Source organism: Anopheles funestus, chromosome 3RL (assembly GCF_943734845.2).
Source record: "Anopheles funestus chromosome 3RL, idAnoFuneDA-416_04, whole genome shotgun sequence".
NCBI lineage: Eukaryota > Metazoa > Arthropoda > Insecta > Diptera > Culicidae > Anopheles > Anopheles funestus.
The window spans coordinates 55,404,369-55,427,814 of NC_064599.1; the positions used below are offsets into that span (position 1 = coordinate 55,404,369).

Below are 23,446 nucleotides of genomic sequence, written 5' to 3' on the forward strand. Positions count from 1 at the left end.
AGTAAACATTAATTCACTTTACTTGAAATGATTGCGGTAAAGTATTTCATTTCATATCCATCATGAATAAGTAAATAGTACGATAGAAATTGATAAAATCGCATGTCAGAAGCATTCGTGTTTTTTTTCCTTCATACCGATAGGATACACCTTCCTACTTGGACTGCCAATGCATTGTAATGCACTGTCGTTCAACCTAAAAATCCTTAACACCAAAAATCAATGCCATTACGATGTACACGCGCGCAACACAGTGCACACTAGCGTTGATTTTTCGCCTGCTCCTTGTTGGGTGGCTCCTTACGGCATAGCAACGGTTACCAAAACAAATTGTACTATGAAGGAACGTATGCATCGTTTTGCTGTGTAGATTTACACACACACAAACCCGTATACTACCAGCCTGTTTCCCGTGTCGTATCTGTACGTGCGAAAAGGATACGGACGGGTTCGGTTCTGTGCTGCACGTGAGAAACAGTTTTATTTTTTCCTTGTACAGTGTTAGATGTTTGTTTTCGATAGAATGTATTCTTTTCTGTATTTGGTTAACCTTTGCTGGGTTTAAGTTGCGCTTAAGTAAATAGTATCATTCGAGCGGTCCATTCGTTTCCTAGCAAATGTATCTCAAATCAGTGCAATGTGTTATGCAACGTACGAAAAGTAGTGCCTAACGGGGTGGGTCATTTACCAGCGCTTGTATAGGCAATAGAATTTCCTATCGATGTACAAGTTTCCATGAAGCGCAACTGTGCAGCATGGAAATTGCGGCCAGCGAGCAAAACTTTTCGTCATGTACAGTTCAGTAGAACAACCGTAGATCCGTTGTACAAATGAAAATTCCGGATCAAGGTAAAACAATATGTTGACCTTTCACTAGTGTACGCGGCTACAAACGGCGCGTGTTTCAACTCGCATCGAAACTACGAACACGCTTCACACCAACCGCAGAAAGTTACTTTTTCGTTTCTCTTGTCGCTGGGCAAAGGAACGCAAAACACGCGACAAGACACCACCCAGTACGAGTACCGCTTCTATGCTGGTGAACGGTTATGTGTGATCAATATCTTCTACCTCCTTTTATCGATACTTCAGCAAGAAGAAGCTTGCACGGGATTCTGGTAACATCCTAATCCGTCATCACTTCGAACGCTGTGCGTGAGTGTGAGAATACCTCGGGGACAAAGCAAAAACCCGAACATTAGTGTAATTATCCAAAGTCTTAAGCATACTCGTGCTCTGCATCCAGTATCATCATGGGGCTGTTCGATAAGTTGGCCAACATGCTGAAGATAAAAAAGGAACAGATCAACATACTGGTTGTGGGATTGAACAACAGCGGCAAATCAACGATTGTGAACCACTTCAAGAACCCGAACGAACGGACCTCTATCGTTGTACCGACGGTTGGATTTAGTGTCGAACGGTTTGAAAGTAAGTACAACAATTTATTTAATGCTTCAACAATTCTTTTTGCTCTCCATAATAATACCAGTAAAGCAGAATAGAAAGTTTTATCTCATCACCAAGGGCGTATCGATTTGGGTGTGTAAGCAGAGAGAAATTCATAACAAGCAGAAATGTATATTTCCAGCACTAGTCATAGTTTTACTAGACATATAATCATATATATTTAGCACTAGTCATACTGCAACATAGGTCCGGGCTACGTTTAATATGCAACTAGGGAATGTGTTGAATTTCGTGCAAAAGATATCTCTGTTTATTGGAGAAATAGTTGGAAAACAAAAAGAAAGAATTCGAAAATGGGAAAAACACTGACCCAATTTTCGTCTTACGATTCAATAGAAACTCCGCTTCTTTCATCTCTCATTAATTTCAAGGAGGCATATAACATCATAGTCTGAAAACATGGAATCCTCATTAAGCTTATCAGAGTTGGTCACGAAGGTATCACGCTTGCCTGGCTACTCTTCAAATTTATACTACAGAAGGCTACCCAAAAATTCAAGAATGGGAATTTTGGATAAGTCCTTCTATAACATTCCGCCATAGATGGATAACATAGACAACTCTCCTAAGGAATTCCTAAGGAGCAACGAATTAATAAGGTGTTAGAAAGCCCCAATTGAATAGTTACAAGGCAAAAGAACCCAAAACAAAACCCAACTTTCTTGGGGATGATGTACAGAAAGGTGATCGCACTTATGATCACTTTTATTGTTCAACATTTCACCAATCTCGGGTCAAAAGTTAGTATGAAAATTTTTCTTCGAATATCTACGTGGCTAACCCGCCTTCTTCAGAAGGAAGAAATTGCGCACACTGAAATACTTGTCGAAATGCAGACCAAGCTGGGATTATATAAATCTAATGCCGCCCTAGTATTCACATATGCCTTTCACACATGGAACAAGTCCAAAGCTCTTTTTCTCTCTCCAAGTCTTTTAGCCACCTACGGAAGGTAAATGTTCAGAAACTTTTTGGCTGCAATGGCACTTTGTAGGGCAGGCTATAACATTAGAATGATACCGTACGACGCAATCCATGAAAAATGGTTAGGTTGTTGGAAAGATAGAAAGAGAAACCGTAATAGGTGGAGTGATGGTGTTGATACATAAAAAATGTGTTCCTTAAATATGTAGGGAAAATGTCTCACAAAGTTGTTAGACGATTTTACTATACATGTTTAGGCAACGAATCATTTATTTTTTTGTTTATAATTGGCATGATAAACAAATGATTATTCAATAGCTCAAAAAATATTAAAATTATAATCTTTAGCTACGCTATAGTGTATGTATATTGTTCTCCCAGTGGAAGATATCTCATTTGAATGCAATAAACGGCTGTAAATAATTCATAAAAACAACCGTACAACGCACGTGATGCGGAATGACATCGCATACCCGGCACAATAAAGCAAACAAATTCAATTCTCAATTGAAATCCGCCATTACCTTATCTAGAACATTAGACAAACCCGGCGAGGGCTTGGCCTGGTAAACAGCGTTTATGAATATTAATAACCTCAGCGTTACGACGAGGAAGCATCTCAACCAAGAGACGAACGAGTGTCTTGAACGACCACTTGCCATACACGCTTGCCTTGAATGGCCATGTGTTCTGGCTCACGTGCGGATGTGGTCAGTTGTTTGCAAAAAGGGACGGAAGGATTGAATTGCAATGCACGTCACGGTGGAATTCAGATGGAGCTTGCAGTGATCAGGTATCAACAAACAGCCGCAATCCATCTTGCTTACCTCGAAATGAATCCACCGAACAATGAATGTATTATGTTCCTGCATGGGGACCCTTTCACTAACTGATAAGGCACATGATACTTTTGTTGCATAATTTAAAATAAAAACAATCCGATTGCAAAAGTCTATCAATGTTGCAGGTTTGAAATTCGCCGTTTATTATGTCACGCATTTATTGTGAGTACATTAAAAAGATTAGCAAAAGTTCACCAAGTTACTCGTAATCGGTCGTCGTACGTACGTAAACATTGCCGGAAGGCATCGAGACACGTTCGATGCCATTGGGGAACAGTTTGTCCGCTTCCTCCTCGCTGACACTGGGCAGTATCATGACCTTTGTTCCGGGCTAGTTGGGGTGATAAATTGGAACGGCAAAAACAATGCGATTAAAAACAATACACAGCACCATTATCGCCGCAGGCACACTTACCGTCCAGTTGGCGGGCGTGGCGATCACCTTCAAACGGTCGGTCAGCTGTAGTGAATCGATGACGCGCAGAATTTCACTGTAAACGTGAGATAGTACGATAAATCACTTGGCCAGATAATTTAGCAATACAAAGTGCTACACATACTCCACATTACGCCCCGTAGACGTTGGATAATGCATCGTCAACCGGACCTTCTTATCGGGGCTAATGATGAACAGTGCACGCACCGTGTGGGCTAGCTCCACGTTGTCCTTGTCCTTCTCGTCCAGCATACCAAACCTGACGGCCAAATCTCGGCTCGGATCGGCAATGATCGGATAGGGAAAGTTACCGATAATGTCCGGACAGTACGACTTAATATCCTGTTTGGTGCAATCAGTATAAGTTGGGAATTGAATTAGAGAAGTTGAAAAGAAGCGGAAAAGAGAAACTCACGTTAACCCAATCCACATGACACTTGAGATCATCGACCGAATGTGCAAGAACTTTCACGTTGCGCTTTTCAAAATGTTCCTTATGTACCGCGATCCTTCCGAGTTCGGTTGTGCAAACGGGCGTGAAATCGGCAGGATGTGAAAACAGCACGCACCAACTAGAAATGAAAGAATTTGTTTTTAAACACTTTTGGAACGAAATCGGTTGCACCACAAACTCACGAGTCACCGATAAATTCGTAAAAATCGATCGGCCCCTTGGTGGAGTCCGCCTGGAAGTTTGGAATTGTAGCTCCGATACGCATCTTGTTGAAGTGGGGATTTTTTTTCTATTCTCCTGTGTGCTCTCGACTCGGAATCCAAAGCTGTACTGATAGCTCTCTCGGCCAGTAGACAATCTTTTACTCAATGCGTATGAGTTTGTGTTTGAGTAAGACAATCATCGTGACGCGTAATTGACGGACGGGTGCGTGTGTAGGAAACAGATATAGGCAGGCATGTTCAAGGGCATTCTTCCTGAACAGCTTCAAGGCAGGATTCATGTAAACATCCGGTGCTCGAAACAACCTATACCCCCCAGAGTAGTGCATTCATTGCATCATACTAGTCCACCTTATCTGTTTCTTCAACGGATGAGCTTTCGTTTTGTTTTAATTCCTACTAAAACGTTCTTCCTTTTTCTTTGTCTGTGGGTACTGTAACTAGTTTGCCTTTTAATTCCAGATCAGGGGGTTTTCTTCACCGCATTCGACATGTCCGGTGCAACAAGGTATCGCAGCCTGTGGGAGCATCACTTCAAATCATGCCAAGGAATAGTTTTTGTGATCGATTCGAGTGATCGTATGCGTTTAGGTAAGGGAAAATGATTTAATGTGCTATGGTAAATTGATTAAAAATGTTTCCCTTCTTATCGTAACAGTGGTCGTAAAGGACGAGCTGGAAATTCTACTACAGCATCCGGATATTGCCAACCGACGTGTGCCCATCCTTTTCTTTGCCAACAAAATGGACTGCACGGATGCGCTGTCGAGCGTAAAGATTGCGGCCGGTTTAGGGCTGGAGAAAATCAAAGACAAACCGTGGCATATTAGTTCAAGCAATGCGCTCACCGGGGAAGGCTTGCAGGATGGTGTCCAGTGGATGGTTCATCAGATCAGAGAGTGCGTAGCGAACAGCAAGGAACATCGGTAGATAGTGTTTAGTTTAATAAAAAAAAATCATTTCTAGCGTACTCAGCCTCGAAACAGCATCATTGTTTTATGTGATCTATTTTATCCTGAATAAAGCTTAAGTATATAAATACATACGTCGGAAGGTATTGGATTTTATACCGAACACGCATCGTATTTGATCATCGCATTGAACTAACGGCAATTTATGTCGATTATTTGAAAAAGAAAGTCGACATAGTCGACATGATTCGTCGTTACATGATTTCGCCAACAAACCCTGTCTATCTCGCCAATTGTCAAAACCATATGATTTGCGTGTGTTTTGGTTTTGCATAACATCGCTCATCGCCGGTGCTACGTACAACGGAATCAATTTCGGTGACTTTGGAACGGATATCTCGCTTTTATCAGCTGCTTAACAGTTTCGGAAATGGCACCAATTGTTCTGAAAGGAAAGAACTACGCGTTACTCGTTGGTGGAATCGTGGGTTTCATTGCGCTGGCGTGCTATCCAATTATCGTACACCCGATGTTGCATCCTGAGGAATACAGTAAACAAACACGCCTTGTATGGTTTGATGCATTTCAGTTAGATTGTTAATGTCATTCCATCCATTTTAGAAAAAGTACAACAAATGAACCGTGCAGGCATCAAGCAAGAAGAAATTCAGCCAGGAAGTATGAGATCAACACACAATCCACTACAGGATGACTGTCTATGTTGCGGTGGATCGCGTCCACTGTGCGACCGCCATGTGTCAAACAGATTTGACAGTTGACCCCTGATAGGAGGGTGGTGCGACCTGGCACATGGCCGGCGAACAGAAGTAGTAGGGATCCGGAAGCCGAGTTAGAAGGAGCGGAAATTTGGACTACGTTTGAATTTATCTTTTGTTTTTTTATCTTTTTATCTTTTTTTGTTACACTTTACTGCTTAAAATAAACCACAAGTGAAAGTTAATTCCAGACTTTTATTTTTCCGCATTGTTGGACTGCGCCAACAATTTTCAAACGTAAAGTCGACATCTCCGGATCCCTAAGATCGCGCGCTTGTGTATGTGTGTGCAATTTGGCGACCACGCTAGCAGAACAATAGGTGTTTGCGAGAATACGTGGTAAAAGCAACAAAAGGACACGCGCGTGATATCGAAACTGGAAGTGTGTTCGTGTCGGTGTGAATAAGGTGATGGACAAAACTGATCTTTCAGGGAGTGAAAAAAGCCGTACCATGCCAACCACTAGATCGCAAAAAAGTTCATCCGAAACCGGAGACGTTCCAGAAGGCGCAAGCGGGTCCGACCTATGGCCTGTCGAGATGCGGCAGGAGGAGGAACGGCGTGAAAAGGAAGTCTTCGAAGAGCGTATGAAGGAGATGCGTAGGCAGTTGGAGGAACGGAAAGCGCGCCATGATCAGGAGTTACAGCTCCTTAAGGAACTGCACGCACTGCAAATGAAATGTGATGCAGAAAAGAAGGAGCAGGAAGAGATGTTCAAACAGGAACGAACGCGTTTACTACACCCACACCAACAGGACGACGAACAAAAGAGCATTCCACTAAACTGTGAGGAGACCCAAGCCTTGTTGGAGGGAGGGGATACAGCAGTTTCGACAAAGACGGAGCAGACAATTGTGCCGGCCGGTGACGGGTCGGGGCAAAGTTTAAGCAGGTTGACGAAAGAACAGATTGCAACGAGGAAGAGCATTTCCACGAAACTGCCGAAGTTCGCCGGTGAAGCCGAAGTGTGGCCGTTGTTTATCAGCAGCTACACACACACCAACGAAGCATGCGGTTTCACCAACTTGGAGAATCTACAGCGTCTCCAGGAGTGCTTACATGGGGAAGCGTTGGAGGCAGTGAGAGGACGATTGCTGATGCCTCATTCGGTTCCAGGCGTGATCGCGGAATTGAAGCGTCGATATGGAAACCCAAAACGGCTGTTGAAAATGCTGCTTCGAAAAATTCGGGCTACCGAACCCCCGCGAGAGAAACGCTTGGTGACGTTCGTGGAATTCGGGACGAAGGTGCAACAGCTATGCGATCACGTAGAGGAATGCGGTCTAACCGAACACATAAGCAATCCACTGCTAGTTGACGAATTGGTGAACAAATTGCCTTTGCAGTACCAAAGAGAGTGGTCTCGCTTCGAACGGGAGCAGAATGATAGCTCGTTGTTGGGATTTTCAAGGTACATTTCAGGATTGGTGGATGATATTTCGGATGTAATGGAACGCCTTGAAGACGACCGTAATCCCACACAAGAGAAAAAACGGGTGAATGTACACGCTACCGAAACATCTTCTACTCAGAGAAGCGAATCTTGCTGGAATTGCGGAGAACAGACTCATCGACTTAAGAACTGTGGAAGTTTCAAGCAGATGCCTTTGAGTGAAAAAATGAAGCGGATTAAAAATCTACAGTTGTGTGAGACGTGCTTAGCAAGAGGCTGCAACGGGAAGTGCGCATACAAGGTTAGATGTGCAAGATGTAAAGGTCGTCATCATACACTGCTACATAGGTCTGAAGAATCTTTGCACACCAGTAGTACGGCGGAGGACGTCGTTGTGAAGCGGGATACGGTGGTTGTATTCCGAATGATACCAGTGACGCTTTACTATGCAAGCATGACGTTAGACGTGATGGCGTTTATTGACGAAGGGTCGTCAGTCACCTTGATCGATGACTCAGCCGCAAGGCACCTGAACGTGTCAGGTGTGCCGGAGCCGTTGGTGATCAGCTGGACTAACGACATCAACCGTCACGAAAACGAGTCCCGCTTGGTGCAACTGATGATATCGGAGCGAGGTTCAGGGCAGAAGTACGAGTTGATCAACACACGCACCGTGTCTGAATTGAAACTTCCCATGCCGTATGTGACAATCGCCGACCTCAAGTGTAAGTACGCGCATCTTACAGACATTTCTGCGAAGGAATACCTTCCACAGCGGCCAATGATTATTCTGGGACTAGATAACGTACACTTGTTTGCTCCCATTGAGTCTCGTTTAGGAAATGTTGGGGAGCCCATCGCTGTACGATCGTTACTAGGTTGGTCGATATTCGGAACGGAGAGATGCTCGAGAATGTTCAGCGCGTATCTGAATCTACATACGGCTTCACAAATGAGTAATGAAACGTTGCACGATCTAATAAAAGAGCAGTACAGGCTAGAAGATCTAGACAAGACGACACATACGATGCCTGAAGCAGCAGATGAACAGCGCGCTAGAACCCTGCTCGAATCTACAACGTGTCGTGTGGGTGACCGTTTCGAAACTGGTCTCCTGTGGAAGAATGATGTTCGCCACTTTCCTGACAGCTATCCAATGGCTGAAAAACGTATGCAATCCTTAGAGCGAAAGCTGAATAGGCAACCACAGTTGAAGGAGGTTGTGCTACAACAGATGGAGGATTATCAGCAAAAGGGATATGCACATAAAATCAATCCGAATGAAATGCTAGTACCAGGTAACAGTGTGTGGTATATCCCGCTTAATGTAGTGCAAAACCCAAAGAAGCCGGGAAAGGTACGGCTAGTATGGGATGCAGCGGCATCAGTGAAAGGTGTATCACTGAATTCAGAACTTCTTAAAGGGCCAGATATGCTGATACCGCTTCCAAACATCATCAGCAATTTCCGAGAAAAGGCAATAGCTTTCGGGGCCGATATCAAGGAGATGTACCATCAGATCCGGATTCGTGATGCTGATAAACAAGCGCAGCGGTTTCTTTTTGGCTATGATTCGTCGGGTCGGCCGCAAGTCTACGTCATGGATGTTGCGACTTTCGGAGCAACGTGTTCGCCGAGTTCTGCACAATACATAAAAAACTTGAATGCCGCACAACATCAGCATGAATACCCTGAAGCAGCTGAAGCGATCATCAAACGTCACTACGTAGACGATTATTTCGACTGTACTGACACCGTTGAAGAAGCTGTTTCATTGGCAGAGCAAGTGAAATATGTCCATTCTAAGGGTGGATTTCATATCCGCAATTGGGTGTCCAATTCTACGGAAGTGTTGACCGCTTTAAAAGAAGACAACGCAGAAGATCGAATACGCTTCAAGGGAGAAAATACCGCATCAACAGAACGAGTGCTTGGCATATCCTGGTTAGCAAATGAAGATGTATTTTGCCTCAATTCGGAGAACAATGATAATGCATTGCTAACAGATCTGCAAGAGTCGCAACCGTCCAAAAGAAAAGTGCTCAGCTTCATAATGGGACATTTCGATCCAATGGGCTTCTTCGCACCGATCACCGTGAGAGGAAAAATGTTGATGCAAGATATATGGAGAACTGGCTGCAACTGGGACGAACCTATAGAGGCGACCTGTTACGAAAGGTGGTGTCAGATGATTCAGAACATGCAGAATGTTGGTCTGCTGAAGATACCACGTAGCTACTTCGGGAAGGCTTTATCGAGCGAGATAAAAGATGTCCAGTTGCATGTATTCACGGATGCAAGTGAAACGGCGTTCGGATGTGTAGCGTATTTTCGTGCCGTGGTTCAGGGTGAAGTAAGGTGTTCACTTGTGATGAGCCGCACCAAGGTGGCTCCGTTGAAGAAGATCTCGATTCCACGCCTCGAACTTCTTGGAGCAGTGCTGGGAGCACGAATGGCGAAGACAATACGAGACAACCATAAACTGGCGATTGACAGAGTGGTTATATGGACAGATGCCAAAGTCGTTTTATCATGGATCAGATCGGATCATCGTCGGTATAAACAGTTTGTTGGATTCCGTGTAGGTGAGATACTGGATCTCACTAACATATCTGATTGGCGCTGGATTCCTAGCAAGATGAACATAGCTGACATTCTGACGAAATGGGGAAAGGCTCCAGATATAGGACCAGATAGTGATTGGGTATGTGGACCGAAGTTTCTTCGAGCGGATGAATGTTGCTGGCCTGTTCAAGAGTTACCACCTGCGAACACTACTGAGGAGCTAAGAGCACACCTTTTTATACACAATGTGGAGCTACTGAAAGGTTTCATCGATGTTAGACGTTTCTCGAAGTGGACCGTATTGGTGAGAACCGTAGCTTGTGTATACAGATTCATAGCGAATTGCATCAAGAAAGCTAAAGGAGAGCCGATTGAGACGCTACGTGCTACAGTAAATCAACAGAAGATCCTGATGGCAGTTGGTCTAACCACTAAACGTACCCCCCTGCAACAACCCGAATATGCGAAAGCGGAGATGGTGTTAATAAGGACAGCTCAAGCCGAGAGTTTCATCGATGAGTGGAAGACCTTAATGAAGAACAAAGAGTCTTCGTCAAACCAATGGATCGGCCTGGAAAGGAGTAGCCCGCTGTTTAGATTATCTCCTTTCATAGATGAGAAGGATCTAATTCGCATGGAAGGGAGGACCGAATATGCAGAATCGCTTCCTTACAACATGCGATTCCCCATCATCCTGCCGAGTGACCACTACATTACTGGATTGATTATACAACACTATCACGAACGGTACGGACACGGTTATCGAGAGACGGTAAAGAACGAACTACGTCAGCACTACTACATTCCGCATCTGGATGCAGCTGTACGCAGGGAGACGGCGAAATGCATGTGGTGCAAAGTTCGTCGTAACCAACCGACAACACCGAGAATGGCACCTCTACCCCCTCAACGTTTGACGCCTAACGTCCGACCGTTCAGCTATACTGGCGTTGATTACATCGGGCCGTACGAGGTATCAATTGGGCGGAGGACGGAGAAAAGATGGATCGTACTATTCACGTGCCTGGTTGTACGCGGTATCCACCTGGAAATAGCACACAGTCTTTCAACGATGTCGTGCATGATGGCGTTGCGTCGGTTCATCTGTCGGCGAGGCTGGCCGATAGAGTTTGTATCGGACAATGGTACAAATTTCAAAGGGGCGAGTCGCGAAATAGTTGGAGCTTTACGAGACATCGAAGAGGAGTGTGCGGACCAGCTGACGAACGCGCGGACAAGGTGGACGTTTAATCCGCCGGTTGCACCCCATATGGGGGGCGTGTGGGAGCGGCTTGTAAGATCAGTAAAGGGTGTTTTCGATGCGTTACAAGACGGTAGAAAATTAACAGATGAGGTGTTATTAACAGCGATAGTTGAGGCCGAAGACATAGTGAATAGTCGACCCTTAACAACCGTAACACAACTAGGTAGCGAAGAAGAGGCTTTAACGCCTAATCATTTTTTAAGAGGGTCGTCCAAGAGTGACGATAGGAACATTCCTATGACGTGTTCGAAAGAGGCTCTCAAAGATGCATACAAAAGATCTCAACTTCTCGCGGATAGGATGTGGTCAAGATGGGTTAAAGAATATACGCCAACGATCAATCAAAGAGCGAAGTGGTTTAAAGAGACGAAACCTCTAAAGGTTGGGGACTTAGTATATGTTGTAGATGGGAAAGACAGGAAGTGTTGGGTTCGTGGTAAAATTGAGGAGGTCATAGTGGCTAGGGATGGTCGGGTTAGACAGGCGTGGGTACGCACGAATAATGGAAGATTCAGAAGAGCTACAAACAAGTTAGCGGTTTTGGAGATCGAATAGGGTAACACCTGTTAAGGATTTAACAGGGTTACGGGTCGGGGAATGTTGCGGTGGATCGCGTCCACTGTGCGACCGCCATGTGTCAAACAGATTTGACAGTTGACCCCTGATAGGAGGGTGGTGCGACCTGGCACATGGCCGGCGAACAGAAGTAGTAGGGATCCGGAAGCCGAGTTAGAAGGAGCGGAAATTTGGACTACGTTTGAATTTATCTTTTGTTTTTTTATCTTTTTATCTTTTTTTGTTACACTTTACTGCTTAAAATAAACCACAAGTGAAAGTTAATTCCAGACTTTTATTTTTCCGCATTGTTGGACTGCGCCAACAGTCTAATAGCTACATTTGGTTTCTATCTTTCAGACATGCGGGTCTGGAGTGATCCTTTCAAACCGAGAGAAGATATCAAACGATAAACAGAGCTCCACAACTGGAGTGGCTACGTTTGTGTGAATTCGATTTAAGTAGTAACTTTCTTGAGGCAACATCGACATTGGAGTTGTATTATCGTCTAATGAACAATATGGCTTAAATGTACAGAAGACCGTTGAAGTAATAAGTACTCCAAAGGTGCTCGTGTTTACTTTCGCGCGTAAACGTGTAATAATGCTTTATTTAAAATATTGTGCGTTATGCCCAGCGCTATTCGTACATTAAATCGCTGCACGTAGATCCATAGTCGATTGGCCCATCACTAAATCAAATGGAGATGTTTTATCGTTTGTTTGCGAGAAAATAATTGAGGAAATGATGGACGAAATCATCCGAACACCACGGTAAGCTTACATTTTTTCCAGACAGATCGTTTGAAACCTTTCAATAGCATCGAATTTGTCTCCTGGGTTTGACGTATGTCATATAAGTCAGGCAGCGTTCGATTATCCGGGCCCTGCTTGGAAAAGCACGAATGAACGAAGATTTATTTCCCTTCTCGCAGCCTTTTATTATTCGGGTTGTTGCTTCAGTAGGAACAGATTGTGTCGCTTGTCGCGTTGATTTCGTGATTCGTGTGTTAATTAGTCGAACTGTTTTGTATTTTTTGTTAAACGCTTTACCATGGCTTACAATCTAGTGAACATCGCCAAGTCTACCTCATCCTTGACTGGAAATCTTGCCAAAACCGGTAAGTGCAGCCATTGTTGATGATCAACCGACCGCATCCCCAGTTGGACTTTGAGTTCAGCCATTGAATAGGATGTTTCCGAAAGAATTAGTTTCATTTTGTATTACTTGTAAACTTTAAATGGTTCAACCATTTTTTCGCGTGTATATGCAGTAAGCATCCTAAGGGACAAAATCAACTGCATGTATGCAAGACTGCTTTTTGATCCCGAACAAAGTACAAAGTACAAAGTCCAACGCATCAATTCCGATGGGCACTTACACCATCATACCTGGCACGTCATCGTAGCAGCGAGTTTTGTTTTGAAATCATCCCTACCCGTGGTCGAACCGCGGTTACATGATGGTGCTTGCTTTATCAGCTACCCGGACAACGGTCAATCCTGCCGGTGATATTTTGCTTCCATTTAGCAGTCTGTTTATCTCCTTACTTAATCGCATCGTTTCATCGGCATTTTTTTGAAGAAAACCAACGTGATCAAAGATTTAGTTTACCTATAAATTTGTCCCTGATCCTTATCAACACCCACACCCCACAGCGGAAAATTTGCAAAACTGATAAGTGTTTTGCGTTTGCTAACCACCAAAACGTGCTTTCTCTAAACAATTTTTCTTTTTTCTTTTAGCCCTTCGCAGCATCAGTACCACAAGCACCGTGTATGAACCGCGCCGGTTGCCGGATAAAACGGGCAAAAATGTGGTTCTGGTCGATGGTGTTCGCACGCCTTTCCTTACGTCCGGGTCGGACTACTCGAAACTGATGCCTCATGAACTGGCCCGCCATTCGCTACTGTAAGAAAGCGTTTTGATTGACGCACTTGTACGTGTCAATTAACCACGACATACTTCTCATTTTTAGGAGCCTTCTCCGTAAAACGAAGGTAGACAAAGAAGTGATCGACTACATCGTGTACGGCACTGTGATCCAAGAGGTGAAAACATCCAATATTGCGCGTGAAGCGGCACTCAGTGCTGGATTTAGCAACAAAACCCCGGCACATACTGTCACGATGGCGTGCATTAGCTCCAACCAAGCCATTACGACCGGCATGGGACTGATTGCGACCGGTACGTACGATGCGATCGTAGCCGGTGGTGTTGAGTTCATGTCCGACGTTCCGATCCGCCACAGTCGCAAGATGCGCTCGTTGATGCTGCGAGCCAACAAAGCCAAAACGGTGGGTCAGCGACTTCAGCTTCTGTCCACCATTCGGCCGGACTTTTTTGCACCAGAACTGCCAGCCGTAGCTGAGTTTTCGTCGGGTGAAACAATGGGTCATTCGGCGGATCGGTTGGCGGCAGCATTCAACGCTTCCCGCCAGGAGCAAGACGATTATGCGCTGCGTTCCCACACCCTAGCAAAGGAGGCACAAGACAAGGGCTACTTCACCGATTTGGTACCGTTCAAAGTTTCGGGCGTGGACAAAACGATCGAGAAAGACAATGGTATTCGCGTGTCGACGAAGGAATCTTTGGCCAAGTTGAAACCGGCCTTCGTGAAACCGTACGGTACGGTGACGGCTGCCAACGCATCCTTCCTTACCGATGGTGCGTCGGCCTGTCTAGTAATGACCGAGGAGAAAGCTAAGGCGCTCGGTTTGCGCCCGAAAGCGTATCTGCGGGACTTTTTGTACGTGTCGCAGGATCCAATCGATCAACTACTGCTCGGTCCGGCGTATGGTATCCCGAAACTGCTGAAGAAAGCTGGCCTCACCCTGAAGGACATTGATACGTGGGAAATTCATGAAGCTTTTGCTGTAAGTTAATGATATGCAGCGAAATTCTGCATCATTTTCATTTCTTGTTTCATTTCCAATTTTCAGGGACAAATCATCGCCAATCTGAAGGCACTCGATTCCGATTACTTCTGCAAGAACTATCTGGGATTGAACGAAAAATTCGGTTCGCCTGATATGTCCAAGTGGAACAACTGGGGAGGATCGCTCTCGATCGGACATCCTTTCGCGGCCACCGGTGTTCGTTTGTGCATGCATACGGTAAGTTTGTAAATAATTCAAAAAAGAACTTTTATTTCAAAGGATTGATAGGCGATCGTAAAGATTAATGTACAATTACACTTCTGTTTTAAGGCAAACCGTCTGGTGCGCGAAAATGGTCAGCTTGGCCTTATTGCGGCTTGTGCTGCCGGTGGACAGGGTGTTGCCATGCTGCTCGAGCGACACCCGGACGCTAACGCCGAGTAAAGGGAAAAGATACATTTGTCCCCACAAAAACAAATGGTCCCACGCCTCTTCCCACCATCGTCAGCGTTTCCTTTCCGAACATAGTTAAAACAGGAGATATTCAAAGCCGACGCTCGACACTGAGCGATAACCTGTTTCGTTATTATTATTTTTTGTTGAGCTCTTTTTTGGCTAATTTTTTACCCCCTCACCCTAGATTAAGACGATCCTAGGTTCTAAGAATTAAACACTAGAGAAAGGAATCACGCTTTCTTTCGTACGTACTAAAATTTAATTATTACTCCGCTTTATTACTCGAACGTTGGGGTCAACAAGTGAATCGAGATGGTGCCGCAGCCTTTCTCATGTCACTCGGCCGCACTGGTTCCCATATGGTTCAAATGGAAAATGTAGTGCAGGTGGTCGTGTGGCGTGCAGACAGTGGGTTGCAAAAATTCATCAAGCTTTTCGTTCATAGTGTGTACGACATTTAGTTAAATGCAAATATGTGCAACGGGAAGTAGGGAAGCATGTTATACTTTCTACCTTATTTCTCCCAGCTTGATCGTATCCATTTGTTTTTTTTTTTTCTAAGCTTTAATATATAGATCAATAATTCATTATGTAGCGTAAAGGTCCAAATACACGAATTTTGATACACGATAACATTATATGCACGGTATCAGTTTGAAGATGACATGCTGAAATTTATTAAGAGAGCCTTAAGGCTAATAAATAAATTCCTTTCTTCCCTTAAGTTGATAGTGGGAAACATTGATCTACATGCAAAATCTAAAAATTTAAATTCACATGGACGAGGATGAGCAAACGATTTAGTACAGCTTTTTGTACAGCGGTACGAGGTATCAATGGTATGCAGGGGTTGTTGGGCAGTTTGAGATTGATCGACGATGCGTGTTCGTCTTTACGTATGGCTCCATATTGGTAAAGCCTATGTAATACGACTGTAATACGATTTTTTTTTGTTTTTGCTCGGTTAGAACGGCCTGGCCGTATCAAGACTTATTTTACCACGTAGCAGGATAGTCAGTCCTTGCCAGGGGGGGACGGTCCGGATGGGATTTGAACCCGGTCCTGCCTTGTGGACGGGCGCCGTTTATCACATGCACCATCGGGCTGCCCTAAATGTAATTTTAAATCAAACATGATTCTTTCCTACCAGAACATTCCTGCATGGATATGGACAGTTACTGTGCATTCAATTTCAGGCCAAAGTTTCTGCAATGTTTTAATTTCGGCATGGAGCAGCAAAAGAATTCCAGAATCCACAATGCTCATTATTCGAGATTTCACTCATTGAAAGGGCTATTTTAGTAACATTTAGATCAACTCGTTAATAAAACTCGTTACGAGGGAATTAACTCTCTACTCTATTAGATGACTCTTACGGCGATCGAATGTGAAGATCTCGTAGCACAGTAAATAGAAGTTATCTTGAAATGATCTTCAACTTCCAATTTGGGGTGCACGCGTGCACTGAACATCCCTCAGCATTACTTTTCAACCGCCGCAGCCACGCAAATGTTTTGGAAATAACAGATAAGTAGAAATGCGTTGGATTTTCCAGTAAAACTCTGGTGAATCATTTCATAATTATTTCTACATTAGAACTGATAATAATAAACTCGTCCATAGACAAATACATAAAAAATGCGGATAGTAGTTGAACCACCGGAGTGAGTCAAACGCTGTGCAAACCCTTGGTAACTGGGAAGTGCATTCAGCCAGAACAAACCCTTCCGGTCACAAACAGGATATGCGTGCCAAACGATTCATTCCATTTCAGTAATGATAGCGGCATGTCTAGCGCTCAAAAAGTGGAACGGCTGATTGATGATGACGAAAACGAAACATCGCAAACGTTCGCTCCGGTTCCATGAGTTCATCAGCATCAATACGGGCTGCCTGATAAGATGTCCTTTCTCTGAATGATGCCACACTTGCAGACGGGGGCATTTCTTCACGCCTCGCCATGAAAATGATCGAGGCGTGAACTTTTACCTACTGTCTTTAGCCGTGCCGCACGCCAGCCAGCCAGGCAATCGGCCTGGATACGCTAGGAGGCCATCGATTGCGTACCACCAGCCCTTGAGTGACAGCGTAGTAAACAGTCGTGGCCAGCTCTGGCGAATCTGGAGCAGTTTCCACCGGTTCGTACGATCGGAAGGGCAAAGATCCTTTTGCGCGGTTGCAATTCGTAATTGGCGCAGGACGCTTTGTACTACTGTTTACAATGTAGTTCGGTGCGCATGATTTACACCATGTAACAACATATGTAATTCGATAATATTTTGAAAATGAGCAACACTGAAAACACACGCCAGACGTCAACGCGTTCGTTTATCTGCCTTTTGCTACAAAAGAAACAAGGAAACAAAACATATTTTGCGATTGAGAGGCACATTATCACGAACACTAAAATCGCTCTTTTTGTGTTATTGGTTCATTCATCCCGATCAGCTGTTTAAATATGAAATTTTTCTCTTAACAATCATCCCACAACTGGAATGGACGGGCTGCATGAATCATTGTATATTTTTTTACCAGTTTTATCGTTGATTTTATGGGTCATAAATGTAAATACAGATTTTTCTATGAAAAGGGCGAACTTTGTTTTAACTTATATGGCACAATTAGCACTATGCTTGTTGTAAAATCTGTTTAAAAACATACTAATACGGGTTATTTCAAAGTTTGTTAAACCCATTTCCGTCGCGATTTGGAAAAATGTTACGCACAGAAATAGAACGGACAATCTAAACACATTCAAACGTTGCGTACACGTTGCAGGGTTTTCAACTCAATGTGCGTATCGCGCACACAGAGACATTCAGACCAGCTAACGAAAAATGAGAATGATTATTATGAGCAGCACCGTCGAACCCTGTAACGCTGTCACACACTTACTCACACATCCACATGTTAAAACCGAACCCATACAAATCGTAAACAAAAGAAACGGCTCGCACTTAAATAGGAGGATACTGCAAGGAAAAACGCTCAATCTACTTTCATTTGCCATTGCAGAAAGTTGTGCGTATTTGTTGTGTGTTGTGCAGTTAGTTTGTTAATAGCTTTTTTACATTGAAAAGGCTTTATAGTGCTATTACTTTTACCAAGCGACTAAACGAACGAAGAAAATCATCATTTCCTGAAGTGAAAAAAGACTGTGATTCATTGTGTAATTACGGCGTCATTTTGTGTTCTGCCATTTTGCAATAGGTGGGTAGCAGGATAGCTTTATTTCGTCTGATTTTTGAGACGAATGGTGTGAAACGGTGCGATACAGATTTTCATTATTTGATTGGGCTTTTTTCTTTATCAACAGATCTTCTAATAGTGGGAGTTAGTAAACGAGCTCAGCCATGAAGTTTCTAATACTCATCGTCGGCTTTGTTGCGGCCGCTAATGCGATCTCCATCTTTGATCTCGTGAAGGAAGAATGGACTGCTTTCAAGGTAAGTGCGTTGGATGCTACGCAGCATCGAAAATGTTTGGCCGTAACAGTGAGGTTAGAAACATTCGACAAAAAAGCTTGAAGCATATTGAAGTTCCCGGTGGAAGAAAAATAACGTAAAATCTCGTCACGCTTGTTTGATCATCTCTAGAGGTAGGGCCGTCATGGCGTGATCCGGAAATCATCGATAGTATTAGGAAGCATATATACACTTGTACACCCTGGAACGAATGACGCCATCGAACATACGGGAAGCGAACAGAGGAAGGCATAATACTTTTTTTTTTACTCCAACGCAACCACAACTGAACTCTCGAGTGTTTTAGCCAGTGTTACGCGATGAGCGGGATTAGGAATTGGTGAAAAAAAATCAACGCGCAATTTCATTACCATGATAAGCAGCTGTGGTACGCTACGGAAATGTTTTTCTGGGTCAGTAGAAAAGGGAAAGAAGACTGCTACAGCAAAGCGGCAGAGTGTCCGAGTTTACAAAATGGCCCGTTTGCTAGGATGTGTGAACTCGTTCCAGAAAAGAGGTTTATTTTTCTCTTGCCAAAATTTCGGCCCACTGATCCGGGCCTTTCTGCTTATCGCAAACACAAAGAAAACGTACGACACAAAAGCAGAGAACGTGTAAAAAGGGGCTGCTGCGATTTGTATAGATTGGTCAAACACACGAAAACATCCCCGACATGATTACGAGAACCTAAGGAAGGGATGGGATGCAAACAGAGAATCAAATACGCATTTCAATGCCATAGCAACTACGGCAGTGTGTGTGTGTGCGCGGTTTTCCCTTTTCGTATCGCTCAGCTGGCATTGTTTTTATGCGAATCTTCGTCAACAACTTCCCCAAAACACACACCTGCAAGCAACACATCAAACTCAAACATACACTGTTATGATTTGATATGTTTTTTTTCTTGCAGATGGTGACTTTGGGATTTCTTTTTTCTGCTTTATTTGTCGATCCGCACGCACTTTTTTATTTCGATGAACGTGATCGTTTAGCTTTAGGTGTAGGAGAATGATCAGTAGCCAAAAACCGTTTGTTTTTCAAGGTAGTTTACGATACAAAAAATAGAGTAAATGCACAAAAGAGTAGAGAATTTTCGCTATCAGTAATCTATTTTGCTTAATTACGGGTGAGCTGAACGGAAATGAGGTTCAACGGATTTTACAAACGCTAATCATTATCATCATAATGTACTGCATTACGCAATCGCATTATAGCAGTTACAGTTGTTCTCGAAATTGTTAAACAAAATAAATAAACTTTTAAATACTTTCTAGGTTTAATGTATAGCAAAAACATTTAATACGTTTCCAATCATCGAAAGCATGTAATTTCCTAATATGAAACATGATGGAAATTACTTTCCCAATTAAGATGAATGCGGGTTTTCTTTTTCATACTGGTCCAGGATGATTGACCCTCCTCTAGCATAATCGCTTCTTATGCTGGCTGGCATTGAATATCAATCGATCGACCCTGAAACGGACCGAGATTATTGTACACATCGAGCCAGAAGGATGCTGATACCCTCACATTTCCATCCATCCCTTCAAGTATGCTGGTGTTTTGACTCGTGGTCCTTTTGCAACCAGTTTTGTCATTGCGTACCCTTGCAAATAGCAGCAGCAGCACCACAACCAGCTCGTGACCATAATCTCTTTGTTGTCCGGCTAAACTCTGTTTCTGTTTTGCCGAGCTCACGCCATTGTAGATAAGACAGAGGGAGAGGGTTGTATGTGGCGTATGAGCACAACAACCCCTGCTACTGCACCCTTTTCCAAGAATTGCCTTTGAATGATGCAACATGACAGGGGCGTTAAAAAAGAATCGTTCAATTCTAGTTGTTTGGAAATGTGGTCAATAAAATGTAATTTTTATTTTCACATTCTTTAACAACAACGGCACAACTATTTGTTTCCCATTCACAAGCGATCTTTTGATAACCCCTGGAGGGGTAACTTACATGTGCCTAGGTCACTTTCTTAAACGTTTCGCATATGACGCACTTTTGTTTTGCTTGTTGTGGCCGGGTGTGTTGTTGTTGCGTCTCTTTGTCAAGTTCGTCCATTTCATTGGCGGAGGTGATTGATGAAATGCGTCTTAAATTGCAACGTTCGTCAAACTACTACTTGTTTTGTACACTGTAAATGTTGGGTATTTGCTTCCTAATTGCTTTGTTCTACTGACCATAATTGGCTTTTACTCATAGGTGAAACAAGTGAGTCACCTTCTTCGTACATACATAAATGCATGAAACGAAAACGGAAGTTTGTTTCTTTCTCGAGCAACAGTAACGACGAAATGGGTTTAACAAAAACATAAATTGATCACAAGTGTGGAGCAATCACGCGAGACGCGATGGCTTCGCACTGAAGCAGATTAATGTTCTACCCATTTCCAGTGGCCACACGTGCACATGTGTAAATGTTCTATGTATAGCGAACGAAACAAAAATCTTATCACAAAACACGTGCACAATCGCTTGTTTGTTCCTATGGACAATGTATTATAACTTTGGTTTATTAAAGGTTTATAAACATAACAGAATTATTTAGACCGTATACAAATCAAATAATATTGTTTAATATTTAGATTTTCTATTGTTTCTTAGTTATACAAACAAACACACTTCTTGTCTCTCAGCTAAAAAAGATTGAAAATGCCACAATAACAATTTAATTTCCATATTCTTTGTGTTAAGCGGATCGCCCCAGTGGATGCATTTTGTTGGATAAACAAATATACATTCACCAACATGATGATGATTGTTTCAACTTGTTTCTCATGATTTTCGTTGAATCATCGTTTTATTACAATTCTCAATGTATACGTCGAACTGTTTGTAGCATATTAACAGAAACCCTTCTCAGTTGAATGCACTTTGTCCACTTCCTTTGCACAGCTTCCTTATTGCTTATGCTGAGTCAGACGTCTGATTCTAAACTTTAAACAACATAAATGGACTGCACAACAAGGAATTTGATTGTTTTGCTGTTTTCAATTGCTCTGTATTGTAGTTGCAACATCGTAAGAAGTACGAAAGCGAGACAGAGGAACGTATCCGCATGAAGATCTACGTACAGAACAAGCACAAAATTGCCAAGCACAATCAGCGCTACGATCTTGGCCAGGAGAAGTTCCGTCTGCGCGTAAACAAGTATGCCGATCTGCTGCACGAGGAGTTTGTCCACACGCTGAACGGGTTTAATCGATCTGCCACCGGAATGGGGTAAGTGGCAACTCAACTCCTCATCCCCGGTATTCGGGACGCTTTTCATTCATTCACGCTGAACATTCTATTCCATTGTTATTGTAGTCAACTAGTACGCGGTGAGCTAAAGCCCATTGAAGAGCCCGTGTCGTGGATTGAACCTGCCAACGTTGATGTACCGAAAACTATCGATTGGCGCAAGAAGGGTGCCGTCACTGCGGTCAAGGATCAAGGTATGATATGGGGGTTTAAGAGTGTAAATATATATAATTTATTCTAACAATCTTTTTTTTCTGTAACCCATCCCCATAAAGGACACTGTGGCTCGTGCTGGTCTTTCTCCGCGACCGGCGCACTTGAGGGACAACATTTCCGTAAGACTGGCAAGCTGGTGTCGCTTTCCGAGCAAAATCTAGTCGACTGTTCGCAGAAGTACGGTAACAATGGATGTAACGGTGGCATGATGGACTTTGCCTTCCAGTACGTCAAGGACAACAAGGGTATCGATACGGAGAAGTCGTACCCGTACGAGGCGATTGACGACGAGTGCCATTACAACCCGAAAGCTGTCGGTGCCACCGACAAGGGCTTCGTAGACATTCCGCAGGGCGATGAGAAGGCACTGATGAAGGCGATTGCTACCGTGGGACCAGTATCGGTTGCCATCGACGCATCGCACGAATCGTTCCAGTTCTACTCGGAGGGTGTGTACTACGAGCCACAGTGCGATTCGGAACAGCTCGATCACGGTGTGCTGGCGGTCGGTTATGGAACGTCCGAGGAAGGCGAAGATTACTGGTTGGTCAAGAACTCGTGGGGCACCACCTGGGGTGACCAGGGATACGTAAAGATGGCACGTAACCGTGACAATCACTGCGGTATTGCAACCACCGCCAGCTACCCGTTGGTGTAAGGGATAAGCGTAGGGGGGAGTAGCAAAGGAGAAGGAAGTATGCGGCATTTTTATGTTGTGTGATATATACAATTTAATAGCGGCCAGAGAAAGAGGATGTGGTGTTTGTTGTGTCGAACAAAAAAGAAGCGAACTCACACACACACACACACACACACATCGTATAGGAACGGGAATTCGATAAACGAATGAACGGATAAACAGGATCCCAACGTGTGTGTTTCATTGGGAAGAGAGTTTCATCATGCCATCGCAACAATCACATCCGGTGTGTCTCTGTGTGTGTTCTTTTGGTAGAAAGAGGCGATGTTCGTAATTTTAATTAATGTTAAGTTATACGTTTACAACAAAAAAAGGAATAAATAGAAAGTGTAGATTATGGAATTTACTTGGTGTTTAAATCTTTTGTTGCCTTCCTTAATGTTTGCTAAACTCATTCTAAGGACAGATAGTAATCTGTAAATCCACAATTATAAAAGCCACATTGTAAAGTTAAAGCCACAATTATGGGCAAAATCTTTCAACTAGTGCATACGATCTCTTATCATTTAAATTAAAGAAGGATCGATCTCATTCGAAAATGCAACATTCTAAATGGCAATATGTTTTTGTTTTTGATTTAATTAATGGCAAAGTCGGTAATGTTTTAGTTACAACGCCTCAGTCATCTCATTGTATAAGACACAATGAAATTTGATGCAATGTAAAAGGCTGG

General features: G+C 43.4%; 5 protein-coding genes across 6 annotated transcripts; 4 read left to right on the forward strand and 1 right to left on the reverse strand.

Moving 5' to 3' along the window:
- The first annotated feature begins 7 nt into the window (after nucleotides 1-7).
- On the forward strand, nucleotides 8-5,382 carry LOC125770276 (ADP-ribosylation factor-like protein 6). Of its 2 annotated transcripts, none has more exons than XM_049439682.1 (3): nucleotides 8-1,431; nucleotides 4,792-4,938; nucleotides 5,006-5,382. In XM_049439682.1, exons 1-3 carry the CDS (start codon nucleotides 1,254-1,256, stop codon nucleotides 5,275-5,277), a joined length of 597 nt encoding a protein of 198 aa, XP_049295639.1. In that variant the 5' UTR covers nucleotides 8-1,253; the 3' UTR covers nucleotides 5,278-5,382. The 2 variants fall into 2 exon arrangements, with proteins under 2 accessions (XP_049295639.1, XP_049295640.1); XM_049439683.1 differs by having other exon boundaries at nucleotides 4,810-4,938.
- On the reverse strand, nucleotides 3,356-4,478 carry LOC125770271 (peroxiredoxin-6-like). The gene is made up of 5 exons (XM_049439675.1): nucleotides 4,309-4,478; nucleotides 4,088-4,244; nucleotides 3,797-4,014; nucleotides 3,652-3,727; nucleotides 3,356-3,567 (listed from the first exon to the last, which is right to left on the reverse strand). The coding sequence occupies exons 1-5, from the start codon at nucleotides 4,389-4,391 to the stop codon at nucleotides 3,436-3,438; spliced, it is 666 nt and encodes a 221-aa protein (XP_049295632.1). The 5' UTR covers nucleotides 4,392-4,478; the 3' UTR covers nucleotides 3,356-3,435.
- Nucleotides 5,383-5,559: 177 nt separating the features above from the next.
- On the forward strand, nucleotides 5,560-12,391 carry LOC125770296 (small integral membrane protein 20-like). The gene is made up of 3 exons (XM_049439706.1): nucleotides 5,560-5,809; nucleotides 5,880-5,936; nucleotides 12,172-12,391. Exons 1-3 carry the CDS (start codon nucleotides 5,689-5,691, stop codon nucleotides 12,222-12,224), a joined length of 231 nt encoding a protein of 76 aa, XP_049295663.1. The 5' UTR covers nucleotides 5,560-5,688; the 3' UTR covers nucleotides 12,225-12,391.
- Nucleotides 12,392-12,647: 256 nt separating this feature from the next.
- On the forward strand, nucleotides 12,648-15,779 carry LOC125770201 (trifunctional enzyme subunit beta, mitochondrial). The gene is made up of 5 exons (XM_049439575.1): nucleotides 12,648-12,931; nucleotides 13,557-13,722; nucleotides 13,790-14,687; nucleotides 14,754-14,927; nucleotides 15,021-15,779. The coding sequence occupies exons 1-5, from the start codon at nucleotides 12,865-12,867 to the stop codon at nucleotides 15,132-15,134; spliced, it is 1,419 nt and encodes a 472-aa protein (XP_049295532.1). The 5' UTR covers nucleotides 12,648-12,864; the 3' UTR covers nucleotides 15,135-15,779.
- A 2,335-nt stretch (nucleotides 15,780-18,114) lies between these two features.
- LOC125770232 (cathepsin L-like) lies at nucleotides 18,115-23,115 on the forward strand. Its single transcript, XM_049439629.1, has 5 exons — nucleotides 18,115-18,356; nucleotides 18,463-18,592; nucleotides 21,625-21,836; nucleotides 21,924-22,051; nucleotides 22,133-23,115. Exons 2-5 carry the CDS (start codon nucleotides 18,500-18,502, stop codon nucleotides 22,729-22,731), a joined length of 1,032 nt encoding a protein of 343 aa, XP_049295586.1. The 5' UTR covers nucleotides 18,115-18,356; nucleotides 18,463-18,499; the 3' UTR covers nucleotides 22,732-23,115.
- Nucleotides 23,116-23,446: the final 331 nt, after the last annotated feature.